Source organism: Ylistrum balloti, unplaced genomic scaffold, assembly GCF_031769215.1.
Source record: "Ylistrum balloti isolate Yb309-2 unplaced genomic scaffold, AGI_CSIRO_Ybal_v1 Utg370076, whole genome shotgun sequence".
NCBI lineage: Eukaryota > Metazoa > Mollusca > Bivalvia > Pectinida > Pectinidae > Ylistrum > Ylistrum balloti.
Genome location: NW_026782115.1, coordinates 1,199,370 through 1,224,301, shown reverse-complemented (window position 1 = coordinate 1,224,301; position 24,932 = coordinate 1,199,370). Strand labels below are relative to the sequence as shown.

The window sequence follows — 24,932 nt, the reverse complement described above, 5'->3', positions numbered from 1 at the left end:
GTCTGTTGAAGACACCATGTGACCTACTTTAACTTTGATACATCAGGTTAGGATCACGAGTGAACAGGGTATAAAAAAACAAAGGGATTATAAAATCTTTTTATCAAAATGTTATTGGTAAGTAATTCTAGAGTAAAATGCCACATGTACAATGTTTTTAAGGCCATATTACAGAAAAATTGATGTATGTTGGCCATTATACAATGTTTACGAATGACCAGGTACATACAATTTATAACAGCCTGGAGAAGGACTCGTCACAAGCTCATGCTCCAAATCAGATTAAGTACTGAAACAGAATCTTCTGCTTCAGTAAGAAGATGTTCTGTTTACATTCGCTGTTATTTAGACTTAGTAGTGGATTTACTGTAAGTTTTACAATGTCTAGATCTTGGGATTACAACTTTTATATGATTTTAATGTAGATTAGTATTAGTTTTAAAAGAAAGTTAAAATGAACATGGAATCCATGATTTGTTGTTACTGGAATATCATGGTTTCAAGTCAGAGATTACAAAACATGAAGAAGTAGGTCGAAACAAAAAAAAAAGATGAAGGTGTGCTCTTATACATACATTATGTGTTTCAGGTCATCTAAAATAACTATTAGTGATACTAGTTACTATGACCTTGACCTCTCCGGCACAGCTGGCACGTGTACAGATTCTGTTGTATGCCTCCATGACACCACATCCACAGCACAAAGTATTGGGGCATATTCAAAGAGGAAATATTCTTTTGAAGGTATGGTAATTTGTAGAGACATGCATTTTAGATAGGATGTAGTATTAATAATCTTAAAAAGCTCTCAAGTAATCTAGAAGGCTTATTGTTAGACAGAAAAGAGCTCATGATAAACTGGAAAGAGCTCATTTTGGACATTAAACATATTATTTTAATCCTTGTAAATACATAAAAGACCTATAGGTTGTGTAAGTGAAAAGTACAGAAAATTTGCGTAAAACATAGCCAAGATGGGTTATATTGAGAACAAGTACAAATGATGATGCTTGGTTGGAGAGATTCAAATAGACAGGTCATTTAATTAGGTACAGGATCAGTAGAATTTCTAATTGAATAAAAAAGGTCATTTGCTTTTATTGAAAAAAAGTTTGGGAAAGAGCTTGTTGAAATCCAAACAGAGCAACAGTATATGTAAATCTTAATTTCTTTTTCCTACAGATGGTATCCTGGAAGCTGAGTATGAGTCTGATCAAATCTGTGCTACGGACAGGAAGAAAAAAGTCAAGGCCATAATTACATTTCACTGTAATGATAGCCCGGTAAGCCCTACATTGGTCGTCCTTGTTCACCTGTCCTCATCAAGGTATTTGGATACTGTGACAATGAGTGGATGGCTGTCTTTACAACTAACAAAAATGTACAGAATTTGTAAAATGACAGCATTAATGTGTAGTTTTGAAGTTATGTGAGATATCCGATATGGTCTGAAATACACAGCTTTCCCTTTTTCATAGACTTAAGTATGTGTATCAGTATTCATCAGATGTTTTGTACAATGACATTTTTCTGTAAAACTTTTTCCACATGCTGTAAGTCCTTGACCTTGATACATCCAAAACAGCCAATCGTCCCAATCTGTATCTGTAGGTTTTGTGTCGCCTGCAGAGCTGGCGGACACTAAGGGATCACTTATATTGTTTTCCAGACTTTTTTGGCTTATGTTTTGAGTTATCAAAATGAAATTTGGTATATGGCTTCTTGTTGCAAGGGTACAGAATAAGTTTGATTCCTGGCTGTCTGTGACCCTTTTTAGCAGAGTTATGCCCCTTTCAACTTAGAAAATTTCCTGGGAGTATTGTTTTCCGGACTTTTTTTGGCTTATGCTTTGAGTTATCAAAATGAAATTTGGTATTCCAACTTTATGGTTGATCGTTGCACATCCAGTTCAATTTCTGGGTGACTGTGACACTTTATGCAGGCGACACATATAGTTCCGAGGAACTCTTGTATCTATTATTGACTAAGAAATATAACAACACAATAATTGAACAATGTAAGAATTGTTCAATTTCCCGTAAAAACATGAGAGCAATTGAACTGAATTTTTGTTTTCTTTTGGTGTACCAGAAGGGAGTTTCTTAATCTTTAAATAATATTGATTATTTTTGCCTCGCTAAGTGAGGGCATGAATGTAAATTTTTCCGGGTTACATGTTAGTAATTAAAATCTTGAATCTCAAATCTTCAGAATGCACCAATACTTTTGTCACGATCTAAAGACTGTGTCCACCTGTTCCTGTGGGAAAATCCTGTCGCCTGTTTACATCCTAAAGTGTGAGTATATTAAATACAGGTGCTTTACTCTCTTTGTAGGAGTTAATTTACTTTCTTGTTTCTATGTAAGATGTTATACCTGCCTAAAGACCAATCAAAATAGCAATAGAGTCACACCTTTGTCAGTACAATGGGCTGCTCCAATCCTGAAGAGGTCGATAGTAGGTACATACTACTCACAAAACCAGTCAGCACTCCAATAAAGTTATAAATCTGATTTTTGAGTGACCCAAGAGATTCCTATCAATCGCTTGGATTATGTTATAAATTTTGAGGAGATTTTATTTCAGTGGAGATTTTGAGAGTACTAGAATCATATTGAGTAAATCTTAAGTTTTAGGTTCAAATATAAAGTTCAAGGTCATCAATACTATTTTTAGAAAATCATTAACGAAGTGCATGAGAATAGTGGCAATCATCACTAACAGACATTTGATATTGTTTTTCCTATTCTATTCTTTGAAGATGAAATTAATTTTGTTTGTTTTTTTTCTGTGTTCTCAGAGAAATTGTTCCGCCCACAGACAGGGCCAAAACAGCAGCAGCAGTTGTTAATAAGGGGAAGACGATAGGCACGGTGATGGCAGTGTTTGTAGTAGCCATCCTTGTGTGTGTGCTTCTCATTGTATTTCACAGGAAGGAACGCAGGTAAGACCAGGCATCCACCAGTGAGAATACAGTTTGTGTGTGGAGGGTGGTCTGTTATGGGTTATCCTGTAAGACGTCTACTTCTCAGAAGGTTTACACAAAAAAGAAAGCAATGCTTTACATAATGGGTGCCAAAGAAAAGGAAAAATGTGAATTTTCCATATCTTGCAGTGGTCATTATATAACACACCTTCCAACAGATGAATAGCTCTAAATGACATACAGAAAATCTTCTTCTCCGTCATAATATTGTTTGTGAGTGGAAAAATGATGCATAGCATAACCACACAAAGGCTGTCACAAAGAAGGAGTCTTTCGTGGCTAGAAACTGAAACAAATTATTTTGGATTTGTTTGTGTATTGCCTCGTGAACAGCCAGGATTTTTAAGGTATAGGGGTCTCCTTTTAGCAAAACAACATGTAAAAAGGTCTATAGCATGTCATCCAGAGCAATTAGGGTCAAGTGTCTTGGCCAAGACAAGACATAACCATGACAACAATGACATCATGCTATGAAACACAAACCACTGGGAGGGAGAATTGAACCATGCACCACGGATCTTCACCTATGGTTCATTTGAGGCCAACACTCTGACTAAGCTATAACTGGTCCCTCAAATCATTTTGGAAGACATTATCCTTGAATCAAAGTTTGATAGCACAATAACTTATTCAAAATCCAAAACATCATACCATTTCAGTTCCACAAACAACACACCATCAATGCACCTGTGCTTCATTTTGTATATCTAAACGTTTACTCATCGGTGGGACAGGTAAACAACCTACATTCAAAAACGATATTCATTTTACTGCTTCGGTTTAATCTGTTATGTATCACCTCCAGGATCGAGGGTATATCGTTTGTTTAAGTGCCAAAGACAAATCGAATATCGATACAGTATTATCAGGAGAGATATCATTTACTGGACTGCTTTTGAGCTTGACAAATTGTATACTAACATTATAGAATTTTTGAAACGGGAATTTTGATGTGATCATTCATATATACATGTATATATTCTTGTTTTACAGGGACTCCTGTCTACAACGATTACGCTCTGTAGTGAAGAAAGATACAGAGTACAGATACTCAATGGTAAGATGTTAGGTATATAGTAAGATGTTAGGTATACAGTAAGATGTTAGGTATACAGTAAGATGTAGACTACTCCATACAGAGTACAGATATCCTAGAGTAAGATGTTAGGTATACAGTAAGATGTAGACTACTCCATACAGAGTACAGATACTCAATGGTAAGATGTTAGGTATACAGTAAGATGTAAACTACTCCATACAGAGAATAGATACTCTAGGGTAAGATGTTAGGTATATAGTAAGATGTAAACTACTCCATACAGAGTACAGATACTCAATGGTAAGATGTTAGGTATACAGTAAGATGTTAGGTATACAGTAAGATGTTAGGTATACAGTAAGATGTAAACTACACCATACAGAGAATAGATACTCCATGGTAAGATGTTAGGTATACAGTAAGATGTAAACTACTCCATACAGAGTACAGATACTCAATGGTAAGATGTTAGGTATACAGTAAGATGTAAACTACTCCATACAGAGTACAGATACTCCATGGTAAGATGTTAGGTATACAGTAAGATGTAGACTACTCCATACAGAGTACAGATACTCTAGGGTAAGATGTTAGGTATACAGTAAGATGTAAACTACACCATACAGAGAATAGATACTCCATGGTAAGATGTTAGGTATACAGTAAGATGTAGACTACTCCATACAGAGTACAGATACTCAATGGTAAGATGTTAGGTATACAGTAAGATGTAAACTACTCCATACAGAGTACAGATACTCCATGGTAAGATGTTAGGTATACAGTAAGATGTTAGGTATACAGTAAGATGTAGACTACTCCATACAGAGTACAGATACTCTAGGGTAAGATGATAGGTATACAGTAAGATGTAGACTACTCCATACAGAGTACAGATACTCTAGGGTAAGATGTTAGGTATATAGTAAGATGTTAGGTATACAGTAAGATGTTAGGTATACAGTAAGATGTAAACTACACCATACAGAGTACAGATACTCAATGGTAAGATGTTAGGTATATAGTAAGATGTTAGGTATACAGTAAGATGTTAGGTATACAGTAAGATGTAAACTACTCCATACAGAGTACAGATACTCAATGGTAAGATGTTAGGTATATAGTAAGATGATAGGTATACAGTAAGATGTAGACTACTCCATACAGAGTACAGATACTCTAGGGTAAGATGATAGGTATACAGTAAGATGTAGACTACTCCATACAGAGTACAGATACTCTAGGGTAAGATGATAGGTATACAGTAAGATGTAGACTACTCCATACAGAGTACAGATACTCTAGGGTAAGATGTTAGGTATACAGTAAGATGTAAACTACTCCATACAGAGTACAGATACTATAGGGTAAGATGTTAGGTATACAGTAAGATGTAAACTACTCCATACAGAGTACAGATACTCTAGGGTAAGATGTTAGGTATATAGTAAGATGTTAGGTATACAGTAAGATGTTAGGTATACAGTAAGATGTAAACTACTCCATACAGAGTACAGATACTCAATGGTAAGATGTTAGGTATATAGTAAGATGTTAGGTATACAATAAGATGTTAGGTATACAGTAAGATGTAAACTACTCCATACAGAGTACAGATACTCAATGGTAAGATGTTAGGTATATAGTAAGATGTTAGGTATACAGTAAGATGTAAACTACTCCATACAGAGTACAGATACTCAATGGTAAGATGTTAGGTATACAGTAAGATGTAAACTACACCATACAGAGAATAGATACTCAATGGTAAGATGTTAGGTATACAGTAAGATGTAAACTACTCCATACAGAGTACAGATACTCAATGGTAAGATGTTAGGTATACAGTAAGATGTAAACTACTCCATACAGAGTACAGATAGTCTAGGGTAAGATGTTAGGTATACAGTAAGATGTAAACTACTCCATACAGAGTATAGATACTCAATGGTAAGATGTTAGGTATATAGTAAGATGTTAGGTATACAATAAGATGTTAGGTATACAGTAAGATGTAAACTACTCCATACAGAGTACAGATACTCAATGGTAAGATGTTAGGTATATAGTAAGATGTTAGGTATACAGTAAGATGTTAGGTATACAGTAAGATGTAAACTACTCCATACAGAGTACAGATACTGGTAAGATGTTAGGTATACAGTAAGATGTAAACTACTCCATACAGAGAATAGATACTCCATGGTAAGATGTTAGGTATACAGTAAGATGTAAACTACTCCATACAGAGTACAGATACTCCATGGTAAGATGTTAGGTATACAGTAAGATGTAAACTACTCCATACAGAGTACAGATACTCAATGGTAAGACTTGTGTGATAAGACTACAGGGTACAGAAAGATGTATACATAATACACCATACAGAGTACAGATATTCTAGAGCAAGACTTGTGTGATAAGACTATCTTTGCTGACCAATGGCTGATAAGAAAATCTTTGATGACCATGTTGACAATCGCATGGATGATCACTTTGAGATTCACTCAAACTATGTGTGCAGAAAAGTGTGCACAATACTAATTCTACAACATTCAGGCTTAAATTCTGGAACTAATATTAAAACGAGGTTCCTAAATCCTCTTTCCTAGAAAAATTATATTCTATAGTGTATAGGTTTGTTCCTCAAACTCAAACTATGAGTTTCAAATTCGTTCATTGACATTTGTTTTTTACAGGCGTTTTGACAGATATCTCGGACATGTTCCATTAATATTATAATAATCTTGTCAAATCATCTGTCTTCAGTTGCCAGATGCCATTGGGAATGAAGATGACGAAGACATTTTAGGAGCAGCTAACAATACAGCGGAGCCAGACGAACCGACAGAAGTGAATGCGATTTCAACCGAGCGGGAGACAAGAGTAGAAAGTTACCATGACGACAGCGATGTAGACCTTCTAGAGTGAACCTGAACAATGTTAGACTTTCTGTGATAGAGTATAGAGAGGCAATCCCTCTCTGATGTGATACAGTCATACAGAAGTTAGAACGATGTTGTGATCAGCTGTCAAATGCCTAAAATGTTGTTTCTGTGTGATGTGGCCATGCTGATCACTTTCTGTACGGCTAAAATAACACACTGAGTCTCTGTGATTTTTATTTTACAGAAAGTACTCGAAGTACTAGCTATATTAGCCAATTTTACAGAGAAATTTGCCTTGAAAACCATATGCCTAGTATAAGGATTCAAGGGTCTTAACTGACATGTTTCAATGTCACAGATGTTATACTTAACAACACGTAGCTTATGTGGAAGAAATAAAATGATTATGTGTCATTATCCTGATAGGGTTTGAATAGCTTATCAGTTCTTTGACCCATACTCATAGTTTCCCTCCAAGATAACTTAGGCTCCTTTTGTATATCCAGTTGAAACTAAGACAAGTACAAAGTGACGGCCTAGGTTTGGACAAGGCAGTTCTAACATTCTTTTCCACTTGTGTAGTTTGATAGGCCCAGTCCAAAAATTGTGTGGCTCTTGCTTGTAAATCTATATAAACAATTCAAAATTTATGTATCTTAGAAAATTACCTGAAATTTAAAACACCAACAAAATATATATATATGAACTTTTAGATATTTATTAAAATTATGTAAATTAGAGATCTGTTTATTAGACCTGGTTACCTCAGTTATCGGTGTATTTCAACTTGGTTACACAAAAGTGGCCCAAGACTGAATATAGACTTTATGTCCTTTGTGGGTGTATATTTTGTTGGTTTTATTTATCATTTATGGTAGTTGGTAAAAAATGGAGGGATTGGTATACCTGTACTGGACTTTTTGGGTGAATCTGAGAATGAGAGATTAAAGGTAAACAAATGAAAGATAGAAGGAAAAAAGGAAAATATATGCAGTTTGTTACAGTAAGAAGGAAATTTCACCTCTTAAAGATTTTTTATTCATATTTTTTACGGGTGATTGAAATCATTTTTGGGTATTCTGCAATTAAAATTGTACATCCAATTTGTTTCTGTATGTTTAATAATGACAATAGAACATTCGAAATCTGATGAGGTGAAATTTTTCATTTTACTGCATGTTATGAGAAAAAAAGTATATATTTATATATGTTTGGTGTTGATGAGATACTATGTGATCATTGTGCCATTAGGTACTAATCTCTGTGAAAGATGACGTCATTCCATACTGCCATATATCAGTCTACCTACTTATACATTGATATTATACACCTGGGTGGGTGATGTTATATCATTATACACCTGGGTGATGTTATATCATTATACACCTGGGTGATGTTATATCATTATACACCTGGGTGATGTTATATCATTATACACCTGGGTGATGTTATATCATTATACACCTGGGTGGGTGATGTTATATCATTATACACCTGGGTGATGCTATATCATGATACACCTGGGTGATGTTATGTCATTATACACCTGGGTGATGCTATATCATTATACACCTGGGTGGGTGATGTTATATCATTATACACCTGGGTGGGTGATGTTATATCATTATACACCTGGGTGATGCTATATCATGATACACCTGGGTGATGTTATGTCATTATACACCTGGGTGATGCTATATCATTATACACCTGGATGGGTGATGTTATATCATTATACACCTGGGTGGGTGACGCTATATCATTATACACCTGGGTGATGTTATATTATTATACACCTGTGTCATGTTATATCATTATACACCAGGGTGGGTGATGTTATATCATTATACACCTGGGTGATGTTATATCATTATACACCTGGGTGGGTGACGCTATATCATTATACACCTGGGTGGGTGAGGTTATATCATTATACACCTGTGTCATGTTATATCATTATACACCAGGGTGGGTGATGTTATATCATTATACACCTGGGTGGGTGATGTTATATCATTATACACCTGGGTGGGTGATGTTATATCATTATACACCTGGGTGATGTTATATCATTATACACCTGGGTGACACTATATCATTATACACCTGGGTGATATTATATCATTATACACCTGGGTGACACTATATCATTATACACCTGGGTGATGTTATATCATTATACACCTGGGTGACACTATATCATTATACACCTTGGTGATGCTTGATATGTCCTGCTTATGAATGTGTGAAATTGGATTTCCAGACATTTTTTTATATTATTATTATTTAATTATTTTTCTTCATCCTCGATATTTGTGATACACAAACAGCAGTTGATCGATACATGACCAACACAGAATCAGTTGTTTATAAGCATACCCATTAGTACATGCATTCGCGAATAAGACAGTGACTTCCCTTTTGGGAAATTAAATTCATTTAAATTAAAGTGATTTACAGTAAAATATTAACATTAAGAGTAAGTACACTGTTTATTTAAATATGCTGTGTATTAGTTTGTCTTACTAAATCAATCATTCCCTTTGTGCTTTTAATTCAAATTACTGTACCAATCTAACTAACTCATTAACAATTATTGAAAGTTGACCTCTATGACCTCTAGGAAGACAACTCTTAGCTGTAGAACTTAACCAAAGACTAATACCTTATAAGGCATTGCTGTATTGTATATAGACAACAATGCTTGTCAGTAACCAAACTTTATTTATAATATGTATGTTTTATAACCAGTGTTTAGATGATGTGTACTATTATCAAGTGCTGTTTCATGGATTGAATTTTGATATAAAAACACCTAAAGATCGCAGATTTTCAAATACCGAGTAGTTTTAAGCACAGTATGCATGAATTCACTACAAGCAAAATCCAAGAAGATATTGAAAACTAATAAGCTGTTTATTGGTTCTCAGTGTCTTTTGTCATTCTTCAAATTTACGGTTATGGTGGACAGAAATCAGCCCTAATTGAGACCAATGTCAAGGTCACAAGGGTGGCGAGATTGTTTATCATTTACTTACTAAACAACATTTACTGTTTCTATGTAACTTCAACCTCAGATCAGTTTCAGTTGTCTGTGATTTTATGTACCCTGTAAACACATGAGATTTTATAGAAAAAGGCCTGGAATTGTAGTTTAGCGGCTTTCGAAAACCCTCAATTTGAATTACTGGTTTCTGAATGAACATCACTTTGAGTTAGTACAAAGTTTTTGTTAGTGCTGATGTTATACAAATGAGATTTTAATTCATTAGTAAATACTAGTATTTATTGTTTATTCAAATAGAATTTTATATATTAAAAGATTGTTTTGGTTTGTCCTCGCATATCTCAAACATAATAATTCAACTTGCAGTTGAATTATTATGAGCAGAATAGAAGTGATCAATCTTGTTCCCGATAACACTTGTTGGAGAAATTCTGTATAGAGAAGGAATGATTCTCCACATGTTAAATGGAACCTATATTGAACAGTGTACAAAAAATGTATTTCATTTTTTTGTTTAGTTTTAATATTAACCAGAATGCTTTGGTTTTCAAGGAAATGGTGCTGTCAGGTTTTTTTTTTTTAAACATTCACATAATTTGCTCCTGTCTTTTATACCAGGTATTTCATTCAAGTATCCTTGCGATACCTACTTATTACTTAATATATCACAGAATTACTTTGATAATTTGCTTCTTTTTTTTTGTGATAAGATCTGTGTGTCAGGGCTGGCCTACAAACTGGTTTCTATGGCAACATCATGCTATATTTCCAAATTTTCATGCTTTTCTGTTACAAACTTCACATTCACCGCTATTAACCATTTAACATATTTCATCATTCTGTATTGTTCTCTGACTGAAATCAAATTGTTGAGATGGTCATTTTGACAGCTGACCGTTTCTGTGCCATTATTGATCTGTAACCATTAAAAACATTTGGTATTGAAAATCATGACTGGTCATTGTATTGTTGGACCAAAGTGTGCTCAAAGGTTAATCGGTTGAATTATTTTTTTCTAACATGTCTTCTCATTAAAATGACCTTAAATGGTTAATTTACAATATATTATGTGCGAGTTATCTCTCTGCAAAACATTACACCTATAAACGTTGGTACATCTGAACAAATAGCTTACTAGAAAAGAAGTTTAATCTATGAGTAGAAAAAAATCACAATTCTTATTGGTTGTAGCAATAGTTAGCGGTTTGTCTGCTTGATATTTGTGTTCTAGATGTGTTGTGTGTTGGTAACACTCCGTTGGCATGTTTTTCACCCTGGTAAAAAAAATTCAACCATTGTTGAATTTGTATCAAAATACATACAAATACACTTTTCAGCTGAGATATCAAACTGGCCAACCTATTGCCTTTGCCCTCCTCATGATAAAATGGCAAAACAGGCAAATGTTAAACTCCAGCATATCTTACTGAAGACGGTGAAAGATCTTCAAGCTGTTATGAAAAAAGGTTTGAAAAAACGTTTCTTGATAAGTGGGTGCTATTTTGTCACTGACTTGTTCCTGATAGGTATGAGGGGGGATAACAAGTATGCTACACTCAGGCTTCTGCTCCAGGATTAGATTACAAGTGGTACATCAATCAAACTAACATAGCTGGTGTATATAGGGATATTTAGTGCCCAGCATGTTCATGAGAAAGGATTTTACCCACATGTTATGCCCAATTGACCCATTTTGAACTTTGGGTGGATTTGACCCATATTTCATGCTTGATTGACCCAGTATTTAGTTCATATGCATTAAGGGCATGTCAGCTTATGCAACTTCCTTCATCTCCAGTTTACCTTATAAAACTTCTCAGTTATTAAGAGGCCCAGGATAATGATATTGGGCCTGTAGCATTCAAAAAAAAAAAAGACTACAAAGTTTGTCTAAGGTTACGGGGATCAAAAGTGTTGAAGTGTTCAAAAGACTTACTAACAAAGACTCATGGTAATGGGCTGCCATCAGTCTGGGGTGAAAGGCTAACTTTTTTTTTTCAAAATGAATGACCCTGATATAATTTAAAGGCCACATAGGTCAGTTTTCTTAGGCACTCTCTCTGTCTTGAATTTTGAAGATATTTCTCTAAGTAAGTCTAAAATTTCCGGAAAAGCGACACTCATTGATGTTGATATTAGTCTGAATGATGGTTAAGAGACTACTTAGGCATGATGAATGTATGGTTTGTGAGGTACAAGGATTTATTACACCTAAGGGATAGGGAGGATATTATTAGTCCCAAGTGAAGAGAAATTGTGTAATAACTGACCCGATGCATATACTTCCAACCTTGAAGGAACAGACAGAGGATGGAAATAAAACTCTCACTGTCAGCCCCCATAACCAAACTCTTTATTGTTTTCTGAACAAATTTACCTGTACTTATGTGAGTATCTCTCGGTACCAGGGAACACTTGGCTCATTATTGATACCAGTCTGTCATTATTCATTACAACTGACACAAGTGTTATTCTCCTTTGAAGGCGATCCATGTTTTTTTTTGGCTTATAATCAACTATAATATGATATTATGGACATTACAACACCAAATATTCTGAGAGGACCAGGAAAATTTGAAAATATAAATCCTGGTTAACTGGATAGCTCAAACACCAGTAGCAGAGAAGAAACAAATTATTGGATACAAGGGGAAAAACTGCTTAGGAGTTGGAGAAGAGAGGTGAAAAACAACAACAAGCTGTATATTTTGATCATGAGTGAAATAGTTTAAGAAGTATGATGCTAAAATCCATTTTCAGCCCCTGGGTCATTCCAGCATTACTTGCATGCTGTGTATCTTTCAGGGAATGTGTTATTTGGTGATCAATGAAATGTAGCTTCTGAGAATGACGTAATTTTCCAGCAATGCAAGAACCTTTAACAGCATTGTCATGAATGAACGTGTATATATAATTAGAATTAATCATTACAACTTATTGATTATCTCCCCTTTTCTTACAGGTTGTTACCACAGTCCACTTCACAGAACGTCATTCACGGTCATATAATCATGATTGCCAATAAAAGGGGATTAGATGTGCAGTTGACTGTGGTAACACGTGATTTATAACCCAGACATTTGTCAAGTAGGCATTCAATGCCGCTTGAGCACGGGGTTAGATATATTCTAAGCCCAAGATTCCAGAAATTGCCCTGGTATAAAAGTGTAGTTCAAAGGTCATGCCTAGTATTTCGGTGTATTTGAAATAGTTTCCTGAGAAAACTTTAAGATAAAACACACCTGTATCGCTCAAAAGTATGCATACACAATCAACTCTATTAAGATGTTTTGTTGTTTTAGAAAGTCGATGTTATTGGCACAGGTACGTCTCACAGCTTAGTCTTTGCCAAAGTGACGATGATATGAAATCTCTTCGAAATGCGAGGACAAAGATGTATCAAATTCGGTGATTATTTTTCACATTGCTTTGAAATACAATGGAAGAATATTTATCTGAATTAAAATCATATGATTTCCTTTTAAGTACCAACAAATATAATTTAAACTCTGATCTGCATAACATTTAGGAAAATGCATTACACAAGACTTGTCCTTTCTGGCGTATGCATTAGATTCTCTTGTAGATTACTTAGCAATTAACTCGGTACCTGGTTTGATTTTTTCCCACAGGCAACAGGATTTTTTCCGTTTCTTTTGATTTTCGTTTTGTTTCTTTTCTTTTCGTTTCCTTTCTCTTCAATAATTCTTATTCCCAATTAGATAATTCATTTTGTCAATTCTATAATATTCATGCGAATTATGAGGTGGTTACACTAGATAACTCGATCGAGTTAGAGAGCACCCAAAGAGAAGCTACTCGTATTATAACAGGTTTTTCTTCTTATCCACGTATCGAAGAGAGAACAGAGACGTGTATATCACATGTGTCATATATGTCTCTGGTTTGAATAAGGTATATATATTATATATATATATAAAATATATTTTAGATAACCAATGCACTCTTAGAAATAACAGTGATTATAGCTCCTCTGTTAGCACTTGATATTTTTGATTTATCCTTTATACCAGGACTTTATAACTAAAAATACAAATTAAATTTAAATTAAATTAAATCAGAGTCTCTGATTAAATTAAATATATATATATATCCAATTTCTGTATTTTAACCTTCCATTTTTCGTAGCTGGAACTCGTTAGATCTATCGGTACGACCTCTGCCTTCCATATATTCATTTTAAAAAATATGTTACTTTAAATGTACGACTATCCCCACATATCTACTTTAGTTCTGGAGAACGAAAGCTGAGCTTTATTAGCACTATACTGACGAACAAAAAAGATCGAGTATGTAACTGTTGAAATCCTTTTGAGAAAGTCTCAACTTTTCGGCAATAAAATGCGCATAATGCTTGAAATCTGGAATGCCTTAAATGCCTTTTACAGAGTTATTCTGAAACTGTAAATGTATGAGCGGAGAATGCGGAGTCGTTTTAGTATTGATCTTCACCGAATTAGTAATATTGATTATTCATTTAATGATTTCTATAATCCGAATTAGTGATCGCTTAATAATCGTTATTTAACTGAATATCACAAATTCTAACTTGTAATATAAAAATTCGAATTAAAGATATCGGTAAGTGTGAATATTGAGTGATATTATTAATCGAGTTAGTGACGTCACGGTCTAAGACTATATCTAAGTCTGAAGTGATATCCGTAATTCAATTAATTATTCAAAAACTTTGAATGGATGATACCAATAAATCAATGATATCAGTGATATATAAACGTTGTCCTATACGTTAATAAGCTGTGTCTAATCCCTTGTTCTATAACTAATATTGGCAAAGAAATATGTTTAAAGTCAAATGTTACAGGAATAGATTACGACGTAATTATATGAAGCCAAAAATAGCATTTTCTAAACATAAATCACCCCGGATTCGCTAATGGAAATAATTTACATGTGTGTAGTGGTGGGGGATAGAAAAGTCTCGATGCATCCCGAATAATTCTGTCGGCGTGTATTTCGAAATGCTCTGATACCCTCTCGGCATTTTACCTAGATAACGTACAGAAGGAATTGCATCACCACTGTGAAATATTCGCAGAGCCGGGTATATAAGGACCTGACTCGGGTTTTGAAAATCACAAATAAAATGTGAACGACAGTGATCACTGTGTGCGCTTCTTTTTGCATTAACGCCTTACCCAAGAGGCGAAGACAAGCGGGCCGAGAATTTTGAGGAGAAGACAAAAAGAAAAATGGTTAGTACATACATCAATATTTTCACCGTAATTACATATATTATTCTAATGCAATTAATTTAATTAAAATAAACGTCAATCATTACAGACTTTTTTTTATTAAGTTATCAATTGCAAAAGATATACTTACATGTCTAGCCTTACAAGTGTGTGTCTTTTTTATAATCTTAATTGCCAGGTACATTGATGAGACACTTACTCTCAATTTACCAAATTTAAAAACATCAGTTACGGCATCTCACGTCAACATTGCGGCACAATGAATTCTGACTTTCAAAATGAATATTCTCATTTACTCCGAGAAGCTACAAGGAACCTCTCGGTTATAATTATCGGTATTATTGTTATCAAGTTTTCAGCAGTTGAACAGAACTATCAACTGGAACACCACTTTATCTCTTTACGAAAAAAATAAACATTTCAAAAGTTCATAGATAAACTCGATATCTGCGTATCTTGAAAATTTTTGTGTTAGACCACTGTAGGTAAAGATGGTTCGTAAAAAAACTCGTGTAGGAAATCTATGCGGGCTTGAACATCGCTGTTTAAAAAATGTGTAATTATTTGTGGGTTAAATAAGACATGCGCACTTTAAACTGCCATTATAATAAGTCGTTATAATATATTTTTAATTAAACGCTTTAAATTTAATCGATTCCATAATAGTATGCGGTGTTTTAAGAAATTTGCATTTTAGGAACCATGTGTATGTTTATACTACTGTAGAAAGTACAGAAATATCGATTTGTCTAGGACTTGAGTAGTCAGTCATGAATCCATACTTCTATAACCAGGACCGCTAGTCCAATATGAGTCTGTACCCTAATTATACCATAAACATACATAAAACATGTCAGTTTTCGCAGCGTGCCTTTTGTGGAATATCAATTTAAACTAATTATTAGAATTTGGTGTAAGAGTTTTTTTTATTACGGAAAACATTCGATGAAATATTTGTCATTGCTTTTTTCATAATTGATGAATATCACACAGGTGAATGCTCCTTATTTTTTTATTTATTTATTTTTTTTTTACAATTTATAATGATCAACAACTTACTTTGATAAAGATAATTTTCTATGAATTGGTATTTTAGTATTGAGTGGGTAATTCTTTTAACAGGTAAACTTTACGGTAGACCAGTTACGGTCGGCCATGGACCACCGGACCGGTATCCGGAACCTGGCTGTGATTGCTCATGTTGACCATGGTAAGACAACTTTGACCGATTCATTGTTGGCCAAGGCTGGAGTGATCAACACTGACCAGGCCGGTGACAAGTGTGCCATGGACACTAGAAAGGATGAACAACTCAAGGGCATCACCATCAAGTCCACGTGAGTACCGCGATAAACTAGGTCAAGGTCGTCACCTCAGCTAATTAGTTAACAGAGCACCAGGGTTTAAATGATGTCAGGTTGATTGAATGCAATATACATAATTTCAATTTTATGAGAGTACAACAGACATATTAGGTTGTATTCTTGTCAATACAGCAAAAATAGGCCAATATCGTGTGGAGACTGCAGGTAAATTAGGTCAAGAACCACAGCTCTTGACAAATATGCTAAGTATATAAAGTCGAGCCTTTGTAGGATGCTGCAGCAGGTTTTTTTTTGAAAACCATATATTAATTAGATCAAGTTATACCAGATTAGCATGATTATGTCACATTCATTTGAGTACCGCATCTTAACCACAACAAGTTTATTTGATAGCACAAACTTCTAGTAGGTCAAGTTCAGAGAGCAGTCCACAGACACAAAGTTAATTTCATGTGAGAATCATACATGGGTCTAGTTCAGGAGTACAACAGATAAATCATTTCAAATTTATATGCACAGAAGATAAATTAGGTCATATTCAGTGTGTACAACAGATAAATTCAGTCAATATCATGTGAGGGTCAGAGATAAGTATGGTAAAGTTCAGAAGTACCACAGATAAATTAGATCAAGTTCAGAACACTGCAAACAAATAGGCTCAAGTTCACATGCACAGAAGATAAATGAGGTCAAGTTCAACGAGCACTACAGATAAATTGTGTCAAGTTCAGAAAGCACTACAGGTAAATTATTGATTTGGTAAAAGGCAAGGAATTAGGTGTTGTTTATAAAGGAATATCCCAGCTTATATTTATGAGTATACCACAGTACTACAAATGTATATTACAACTTGCCAACCTTAAGAAAATATTTCATGATCTGTATTCTTGTCCATGTTTTAGCTATATTTCACCAAAGGGAGATGCCATGCAACAAAGATCCCTTTAAAAAATACAAATGAAAATTGTAATAGTACAAGTTCTTCTTTAACAGAGAGTTCAATAGGAACTTAAGAACTGGAAAGAAGTGTGAAATAGTATTAGTGCTGATTATTCAAAAAGAAAAAAAAAGAGGTGGGGGAGGGAGTGTACAATGGGTGAAAATAGTGTGCCTACCTCCAAAAATAAAAGATTTCCCACTTTTGTCACAATTGTCCAACTTTTGATGTGTGTCATTACTTTATTATGTGAGGTAGACCCAAAGTTTAACTTTGTCTGATCAGGTGTACTCTTGCTCCCTCAGTGCCATTTCTTTGCTGTATGAGGTAGATCCAAAGCTGTTCCCAGCTGGATCAGAAGCCGGACTAAAGGAATGCATTGTCAACTTGATTGACAGTCCGGGTCATGTCGATTTCTCCTCTGAAGTGACGGCTGCGCTGAGGGTGGCTGACGGAGCTCTTGTAGTGGTGGACAGTGTTAGTGGTGAGTTATTATATCTAAGACGTATTGGTGACATCTATGTTTGTAACGCATGTATCAATAATGTTTACCAAATCTGGCCATGAAAATAATGAAGAATTTCAAGTTACTGGTACTTAAGAAGATGATATAAAACCAGATTTTTTTTCGCTAGATAATTATTGACAAACATATACATCTATATATTGTCAATGTGTACTAGAATTCATTTTCACATGAATCCATGAAAATTGATGGAAAATTAAAAAATGTATGTAATTTCATTAAAACAAGGTGGTCAGTTTTTGTATAAACAACATGTACATGTAGTTTAACACTGCTTGTAAATTCAGTGATATCCAAAAAGAACTTTTTTTTCAATAAAAACCATCAAAGTACTCGTGTATGAAAAATAGTTACAGGACTTAAGTGTTCCTGTTTACAGAGCCCATGTTGGAACCTCTCCAGTATCTCATGGATGTCCTTTTTGATGATTCACTGGAATTTCAATAAACGATTTCAATACTCTCACTGTCATTCAATTACCAAAGTAAAAACTCTGTTACTGAAATTATTTCTGTATATGTAGAGTTTCAAAATGAACTTGGATATCATGGAAGATCACACACTTCACAAAATATGTGGTTGTTCCCTAGGTAAATGTGTGCAGACTGAGACTGTCCTACGCCAGGCTTTGGCTGAGCGAGTCCGTCCAGTCCTCATGCTCAACAAGCTTGACCGTTGTGTAATGGAGGTCCAGCTTGACCATGAAGAGCTATACCAGTCTCTCTGCCGGACTATCCAGATGGTCAACAACACAGTTGACATGTATGGCCAGCCTAATGTCATGGGAAACCTTACAGTAAGTACATTTGATTTAATACTATATTTTTCAGGTTTATTCTTGAACAATTTTTCTCTCACGAGGCATTAACACCTGGTACGGAAATAAAATGGTGTCTTTTTGATAATATATAAAAATGTTATAATCCATCGTATTTATAAGCCATTATGCACAAATCAGCTCCCTTCGTTTTCGCAAAATCATCAATTTCAAAATATTAAGCTGAAAGTAGTTAACAAATAAGCCTTCCTCACATTTCAACAATAAACGTTTACATTTCAGAGGGGGCTTGTAGGAGAATAAATGTGGCAATCAATTAATCGTTCTAAATTAATGAGACTTGATAGATCATCATTTAGATACAATTTGTAATTCTCATTAGTCACAGATCACAGATGTACATACTCAGCATTTGATTTAACTATATCATTTGGTATAATTACTTAAGTAACACATATTCATATTTTCCAGCTTCATCCCTCACTCGGTAATGTTGCGTTTGGATGTGGTCTGCACCGTTGGGGTTTCACTCTGCGGAGTTTTGCACGTCTGTATGCGACCAAATTTGGACTGTCAGAAGACAAATTGATGCGCAGGTTATGGGGTGAACATTACTATCACCCTGGTACAAGGACCTGGAATAAAGTCGGTGGAGACGGATATGTCCGAGGATTCAATAAGTTTGTCCTGGAGCCACTTTACACTGTAAGGAGACAAACATGTCTATGTCACTAAAATGTTTGAACAAATGATATATTGTTTTAGCATTACAGTGAATAGTGAATCACAGAGTTCTTAGCGAAATATTCAATTTCAATTTTAAAGAAATGGTAGAAACGATGAAGACTAGATTTGTAGTTTACTGCCTTTAACTTATGATTTGAAGATATTAATCTTCTTTGATTTATGATATATGAATGAAATAAAGAAATTTACTAAACAACCTAACAATTATTTTAGATGTTGAGAACTTTGAAGTCAGAGGAAAAAGAAGAAGTCTTCAGACTGACAGACAAACTCAACATCCACTTGTCTGGAGAGGAGAAATCAGAGACTGGTAAATCTCTTATGAGGAAGGTCATGCAGAAATGGCTGCCCGTGACTGATGCTTTATTAGAGATGTTTGTGGTACACCTGCCTTCACCTGTAACAGCACAGACATATCGCACTGATCTACTGTATGAAGGACCCATGGATGATGATGCTGCTGTGGGTACGGATATTTTGTATTTCATATCCAGAGAGAATAGAACACAATCACTTCAAGCCTATCGACATCATACAACTACTCGTTCATAAACACTCGTATTAAGAAACATTACTGTTTTGGAATATCTCTTATGCCGCAGACAACTTCTTCATTTGATTTCTGTATTTCATAAAAAATTTTTTAAAAAGTTATCAAATCATCCTGGAAACTATTTCCTTAGAAGTTTTATAAAAATCCTGGTTATTTCTTTTGTGATAAATGTTTAAATAAATTGTTAACCATCTGATCATTGTAGCTATGAAGCACTGTGATCCTAATGGACCGTTGATGCTGTATGTTTCCAAGATGGTACCCACATCAGACAAAGGACGTTTCTATGCCTTTGGTCGTGTCTTCTCGGGGACAGTGACCACTGGTCAGAAGGCTCGTATCATGGGACCAAAATACGAACCAGGCAACAGCAAGTCAGCTGATTTATTCATAAAGAGCATTCCAAGGTGAGTAAATGACAGTTGTGAATTTCAGTTTATAGAGGCAAACCTGACTAAACTGTTTGTGTCGTGTTACTAAGACTGTGTAGGGTTGTCCATTGATGTAAATTTCAGTTTATAGAGGTAAACCTGTCTAAACTGAATATGTCGTGTCACACAGTTAAGACAGGTATATAGGCGTGTAATTTAACCTTTTCTGTTTCTAGTCAATGATGAACTATGTTGTCGATTAATGGATATAATTCTTTAATAAATCTTACATGTCAGATATTCATTTGAATATGTTATAAACACTGCAACTTCAATGTTACATGGTGATGTTGTATAATTGTATTAAGATCATCGTGATGAAGTTGTTTAATTGTATTAAGATCATCGTGATGAAGTTGTATAATTGTATTAAGATCATCGTGATGAAGTGGTATAATTGTATTAAGATCATCGTGATGAAGTTGTATAATTGTATTAAGATCATCTTGATGAAGTTGTATTGTTTCAACACCACTTCAATCGTTTTTGTAGGACTGTTGTGATGATGGGGGCTGGGACCATGCCAGTAGATGAAGTACCCTGTGGTAATACAGTTGGCCTGGTAGGATTGGACAAATATTTGATCAAATCTGGCACAGTCACAACTTACGAACATGCTCACAATATGGCGGTGATGCGTTTCTCTGTCAGCCCAGTTGTCCGTGTGGCAGTTGATCCATTGCATGCAGCAGATCTTCCCAAACTGCTAGAAGGTTTACAACGACTGATGAAATCTGACCCCATGGTACAGGTGAGTTGGATAAATATTTTTAAGCTAAAACTTGACAACAGCGCCATGATTTCTCAAAGAAAATTTAGGCATCATGAAAGGGTGAAAAGAGAATTGAAAGAAAACTGAGAAATGAAAACAATTTGTGAGAAAAGACAGGCTGCACATTTTGTAATGAAGGTTTCAAATAGAACATCAGAGAACTATTTCTGCATATCTGGCTTTCAATATTTTGCCAACTAGATCTTAGAAAGAGACTTCACCAAAACTAAAACCCATTAGTGCTGTCATATCATCCCTTTTATCTGATTGAAGATATAAAAGATATAGATATAATTTCAAACAGTTTCAAGGCTGGTCATTCTGCATCATGATTAAAGTGCTGCCTAAATAGCCTTGGATTACAGACATTTTAATGATGGACAAAAACAGTAATATTATGAAATAAAAGCATTCCAGGAATGATGGAATTTATACCAAATTTTTTTTTCAAAATTAAACTGATAAATGGTTAACATGAAAAATGTTTTCCTTATTTGGTAGTGTATAACAGAGAATGGTCAACACATTGTGGCTGGAGCAGGAGAGATGCACCTGGATATCTGTTTAAAGGACTTGGAGAATGACCATGCCTGTATTCCAATCAAGGTAGGTACCCTGTAGATACAAAAGTATTTGAATCAAAAACATTCAGACCTGAGAACACAGAATATTTTAATGAAGATTCAGATTTACAACTAAATCTTTTCCTTCAGAAATCCAACCCTGTGGTAACGTACAGAGAGAGTGTGGCCAAGATGTCTGATCGAGTGTGCCTGGCCAAGTCCCCGAACAGGCTTTGTCGATTAATGATGACTGCAGAACCATTACAGGAGGCACTAGTAGAGGACATCGAAGAGGTAGTATATTTTATTAATATTTACCCAAGTAATTTGAAAGATGAAATGATGAACAAGTTTTTTTTGTTTCTTCAGCCAGATGTTCTTAGAATTAGTCAAGTGCTCTGATGTTTGAGATATTACTGTATTTCTCCTGTAATAAGGAAAGGAAGACTCATATTTAGGCCTTATTGTAGGAAAGTGTAACAGCTCCCATTTTTACTTCTACCTAATAATAATTGATATGGGTGGACTTATTACAAGGTTTGGTTTTATTGTGAGATAGATTCAATAAAATATGATAATAAGTCCACCTAGCAGTGTATAATTTTTTTTATAGATTATATATAAATTATATAAAACATAAAATATTTGGGGGGGGGGGGAAATGTTTTAATGTTCAATGTTGAATATTGTACCCAAACTTGGTTACTATGGTGATTACATTCTTTACATTAGGGAAAGGTCAAGGCGACACAAGATGTTCGAGAGCGAGCACAATATCTGTCTGCCAACTATGGCTTTGACAACCTGGAGGCACGGAAAATATGGTGTTTTGGTCCGAACAATAACGGCCCTAACATGTTGGTAGATGTGACAAAGTCTGTACAGTACTTACAAGATATACGTGATGTGGTCAAGGTTGGCTTTCAATGGGCAACAGAAGAGGTATGTAAGCTTTAGTAACATGTACACATATGATACCATTGGGTATGGAAAATGATGTTTGTTCATAGTGTTGTCTTAATTCTACAAAAAAACTGAGAAATTTTAGGTTAATTAATCACCTAGTAAAATCCAAATGATAACAGTCTTATTAATTTTTGTATGGAAGAAGTTAATGATTTGGAAAAAAAATATGTTCAAGGTCGATAAAAATTTAAAATGAATAGATTAAAACTGTGGGTAATGTTCCCATTAATCATTTATGTTAAGAGCTCTGAGAATGACTGCCCTGTGAAACTTAATCATACGTGATGATTAATTTACAAACTTTCAGGGAGTGCTATGTGAGGAGAATATGCGTGGTGTGCGGTTCAACATACAGGATGCCCACATCCACAGTGATTCCGCCCACCGACGTTTGGCCCAGATCCTGCCCTGCACTCGGCGATGCCTGATTGCCTCCCTTCTCACAGCATCACCCAGACTGATGGAGCCTGTCTATGCAGTGGAGATCAAGGTATATATTTTGACTTTCTTACATCACAAAGCATTGAAGAGAAAGTGCTGTATACTGTGAAAAGATGTACTTTGTAAAATATAGATTTTTCTTTAAGAATTCAAAACATTTATTGAAAAGTTATCAAGGAAAAAAAATTAAGATCTGTTTTATGTCAGTTTATTCTCACTCTAGCTATCCTGGACAGTAAAATAGCTTACAATATTTATGAACTGCATTAGATATGGAGGGGCTTGCACCCAGGCATGGGCTTACAGCCCGACAAATATGGTAATATACAGCATCTTAAAAACACTAATGCCATTTATAAAGCACACTTTGAAAATAGATTTTAGTCTGAAACATTTTACTTGTAACCTGAACAAGTTCACGCTTACCGTTTTTCAGGCACCCACACATGTGATTGGAGGTGTGGTTAGCACTCTGGTCCAAAGACGAGGACATGTTGTGGACCAACAACAAGACACTGGCACACCCATGGCCACCCTTAAGGCATACCTACCAGTCAATGAGTCCTTTGGTAAGATCATTACATTGTTGGTACAAAACAGATATGATGGTCTTCAATATAGATTTTAGGATGACACTGTTCGGAGTGTGTATTTGAAAAATATACAGGTTATCAGAAAAACTTTTTTTTTAAAAAATGTAAAAAGTAATATCATATCTTTGAGATCTGGATCTATCATTGATAAATATCATAATCACTATCTACTGTTTGAGTAGTGCATGAACTGAAACATTTTTATTCTTAATTGGAATATAACAATATGGTAATCATTTGTCTTGTTTGTAGGTTTTACTGAAGTGTTACGTGGTGAGACAGGTGGTCAAGCTTTCCCTCAGATGGTATTTGACCACTGGCAGGTTCTCCCAGGAGACCCCCTTGACAATACATCCAAGGCTGGACTCATCGCCAAGGCAACAAGAGAGCGAAAGGGATTGAACCCAATGATACCATCCCTGGACAACTTCCTAGACAAACTGTGAAGGACAGAAGAAATCCAGTTTCGTTGTGCTTTTATAGACACAAACTTTCGCTGCATGTTTTTAACATGACAATTTTGAGTTTTTTCCTCATAGAAAATCATTTGGATTTCACTTTGGCCTACAATAGTAAAACCATGTTATTGGCAGAGAAATTATGAAAATTTCTTAAAAAATTTTTGAAAATTGAAACAGAATGAAAATTTAAGGTATCATGTAGCAACGTCTAATCTTTTAGAACAAAGACTCTGATTACAAATAAACAAGAACTAAGAAGACTTTAAAACCACCAGCTAGATTGTGTAATTTGTTTAATATACTTCTGGTGTGTATTTTCTTCTTCCATGGTTAATGGATAAAACCAATAATCATATAAGATTGAAGCACACAATGACATGTTCCAAAGACTTAGATATGTTCCTATAGACTCTGTCACATTCCCCAAAAGACTTAGATATGTTCCTAAAGACTCTGTCACATTCCCCAAAAGACTTAGATATGTTCCTAAAGACTCTGTCACATTCACCACTAGACTTAGATATGTTCCTAAAGACTGTCACTTTCACCACTAGACTTAGATATGTTCCTAAAGACTCTGTCACATTCCCCAAAAGACATATATATTCCTAAAGACTCTGTCACATTCACCAATAGACTTAGATATGTTCCTAAAGACTGTCACTTTCACCACTAGACTTA

General features: G+C 34.9%; 2 protein-coding genes across 2 annotated transcripts in view; both read left to right on the top strand.

Annotated features, from left to right (window-relative positions):
• The window catches only part of LOC132549725 (cation-independent mannose-6-phosphate receptor-like), a 49,711-nt gene extending 41,228 nt beyond the window's left edge, over positions 1–8,483 (top strand). The window contains exons 37-42 of the mRNA XM_060213680.1: positions 590–744; positions 1,183–1,283; positions 2,212–2,297; positions 2,802–2,945; positions 3,981–4,044; positions 6,796–8,483. Coding sequence (XP_060069663.1) covers positions 590–744; positions 1,183–1,283; positions 2,212–2,297; positions 2,802–2,945; positions 3,981–4,044; positions 6,796–6,957 — 712 coding nt within the window. The 3' untranslated portion in view covers positions 6,958–8,483. The remainder of the gene's footprint in view (positions 1–589; positions 745–1,182; positions 1,284–2,211; positions 2,298–2,801; positions 2,946–3,980; positions 4,045–6,795) is intronic.
• A 2,825-nt stretch (positions 8,484–11,308) lies between these two features.
• On the top strand, positions 11,309–24,236 carry LOC132549688 (elongation factor 2-like). The gene is made up of 16 exons (XM_060213639.1): positions 11,309–11,387; positions 12,527–12,602; positions 13,224–13,245; positions 16,281–16,495; positions 17,726–17,904; positions 18,537–18,742; positions 19,196–19,429; positions 19,685–19,937; positions 20,230–20,431; positions 20,948–21,206; positions 21,729–21,833; positions 21,941–22,084; positions 22,523–22,732; positions 23,064–23,246; positions 23,634–23,766; positions 24,043–24,236. The coding sequence occupies exons 1-16, from the start codon at positions 11,309–11,311 to the stop codon at positions 24,234–24,236; spliced, it is 2,694 nt and encodes an 897-aa protein (XP_060069622.1).
• Positions 24,237–24,932: the final 696 nt, after the last annotated feature.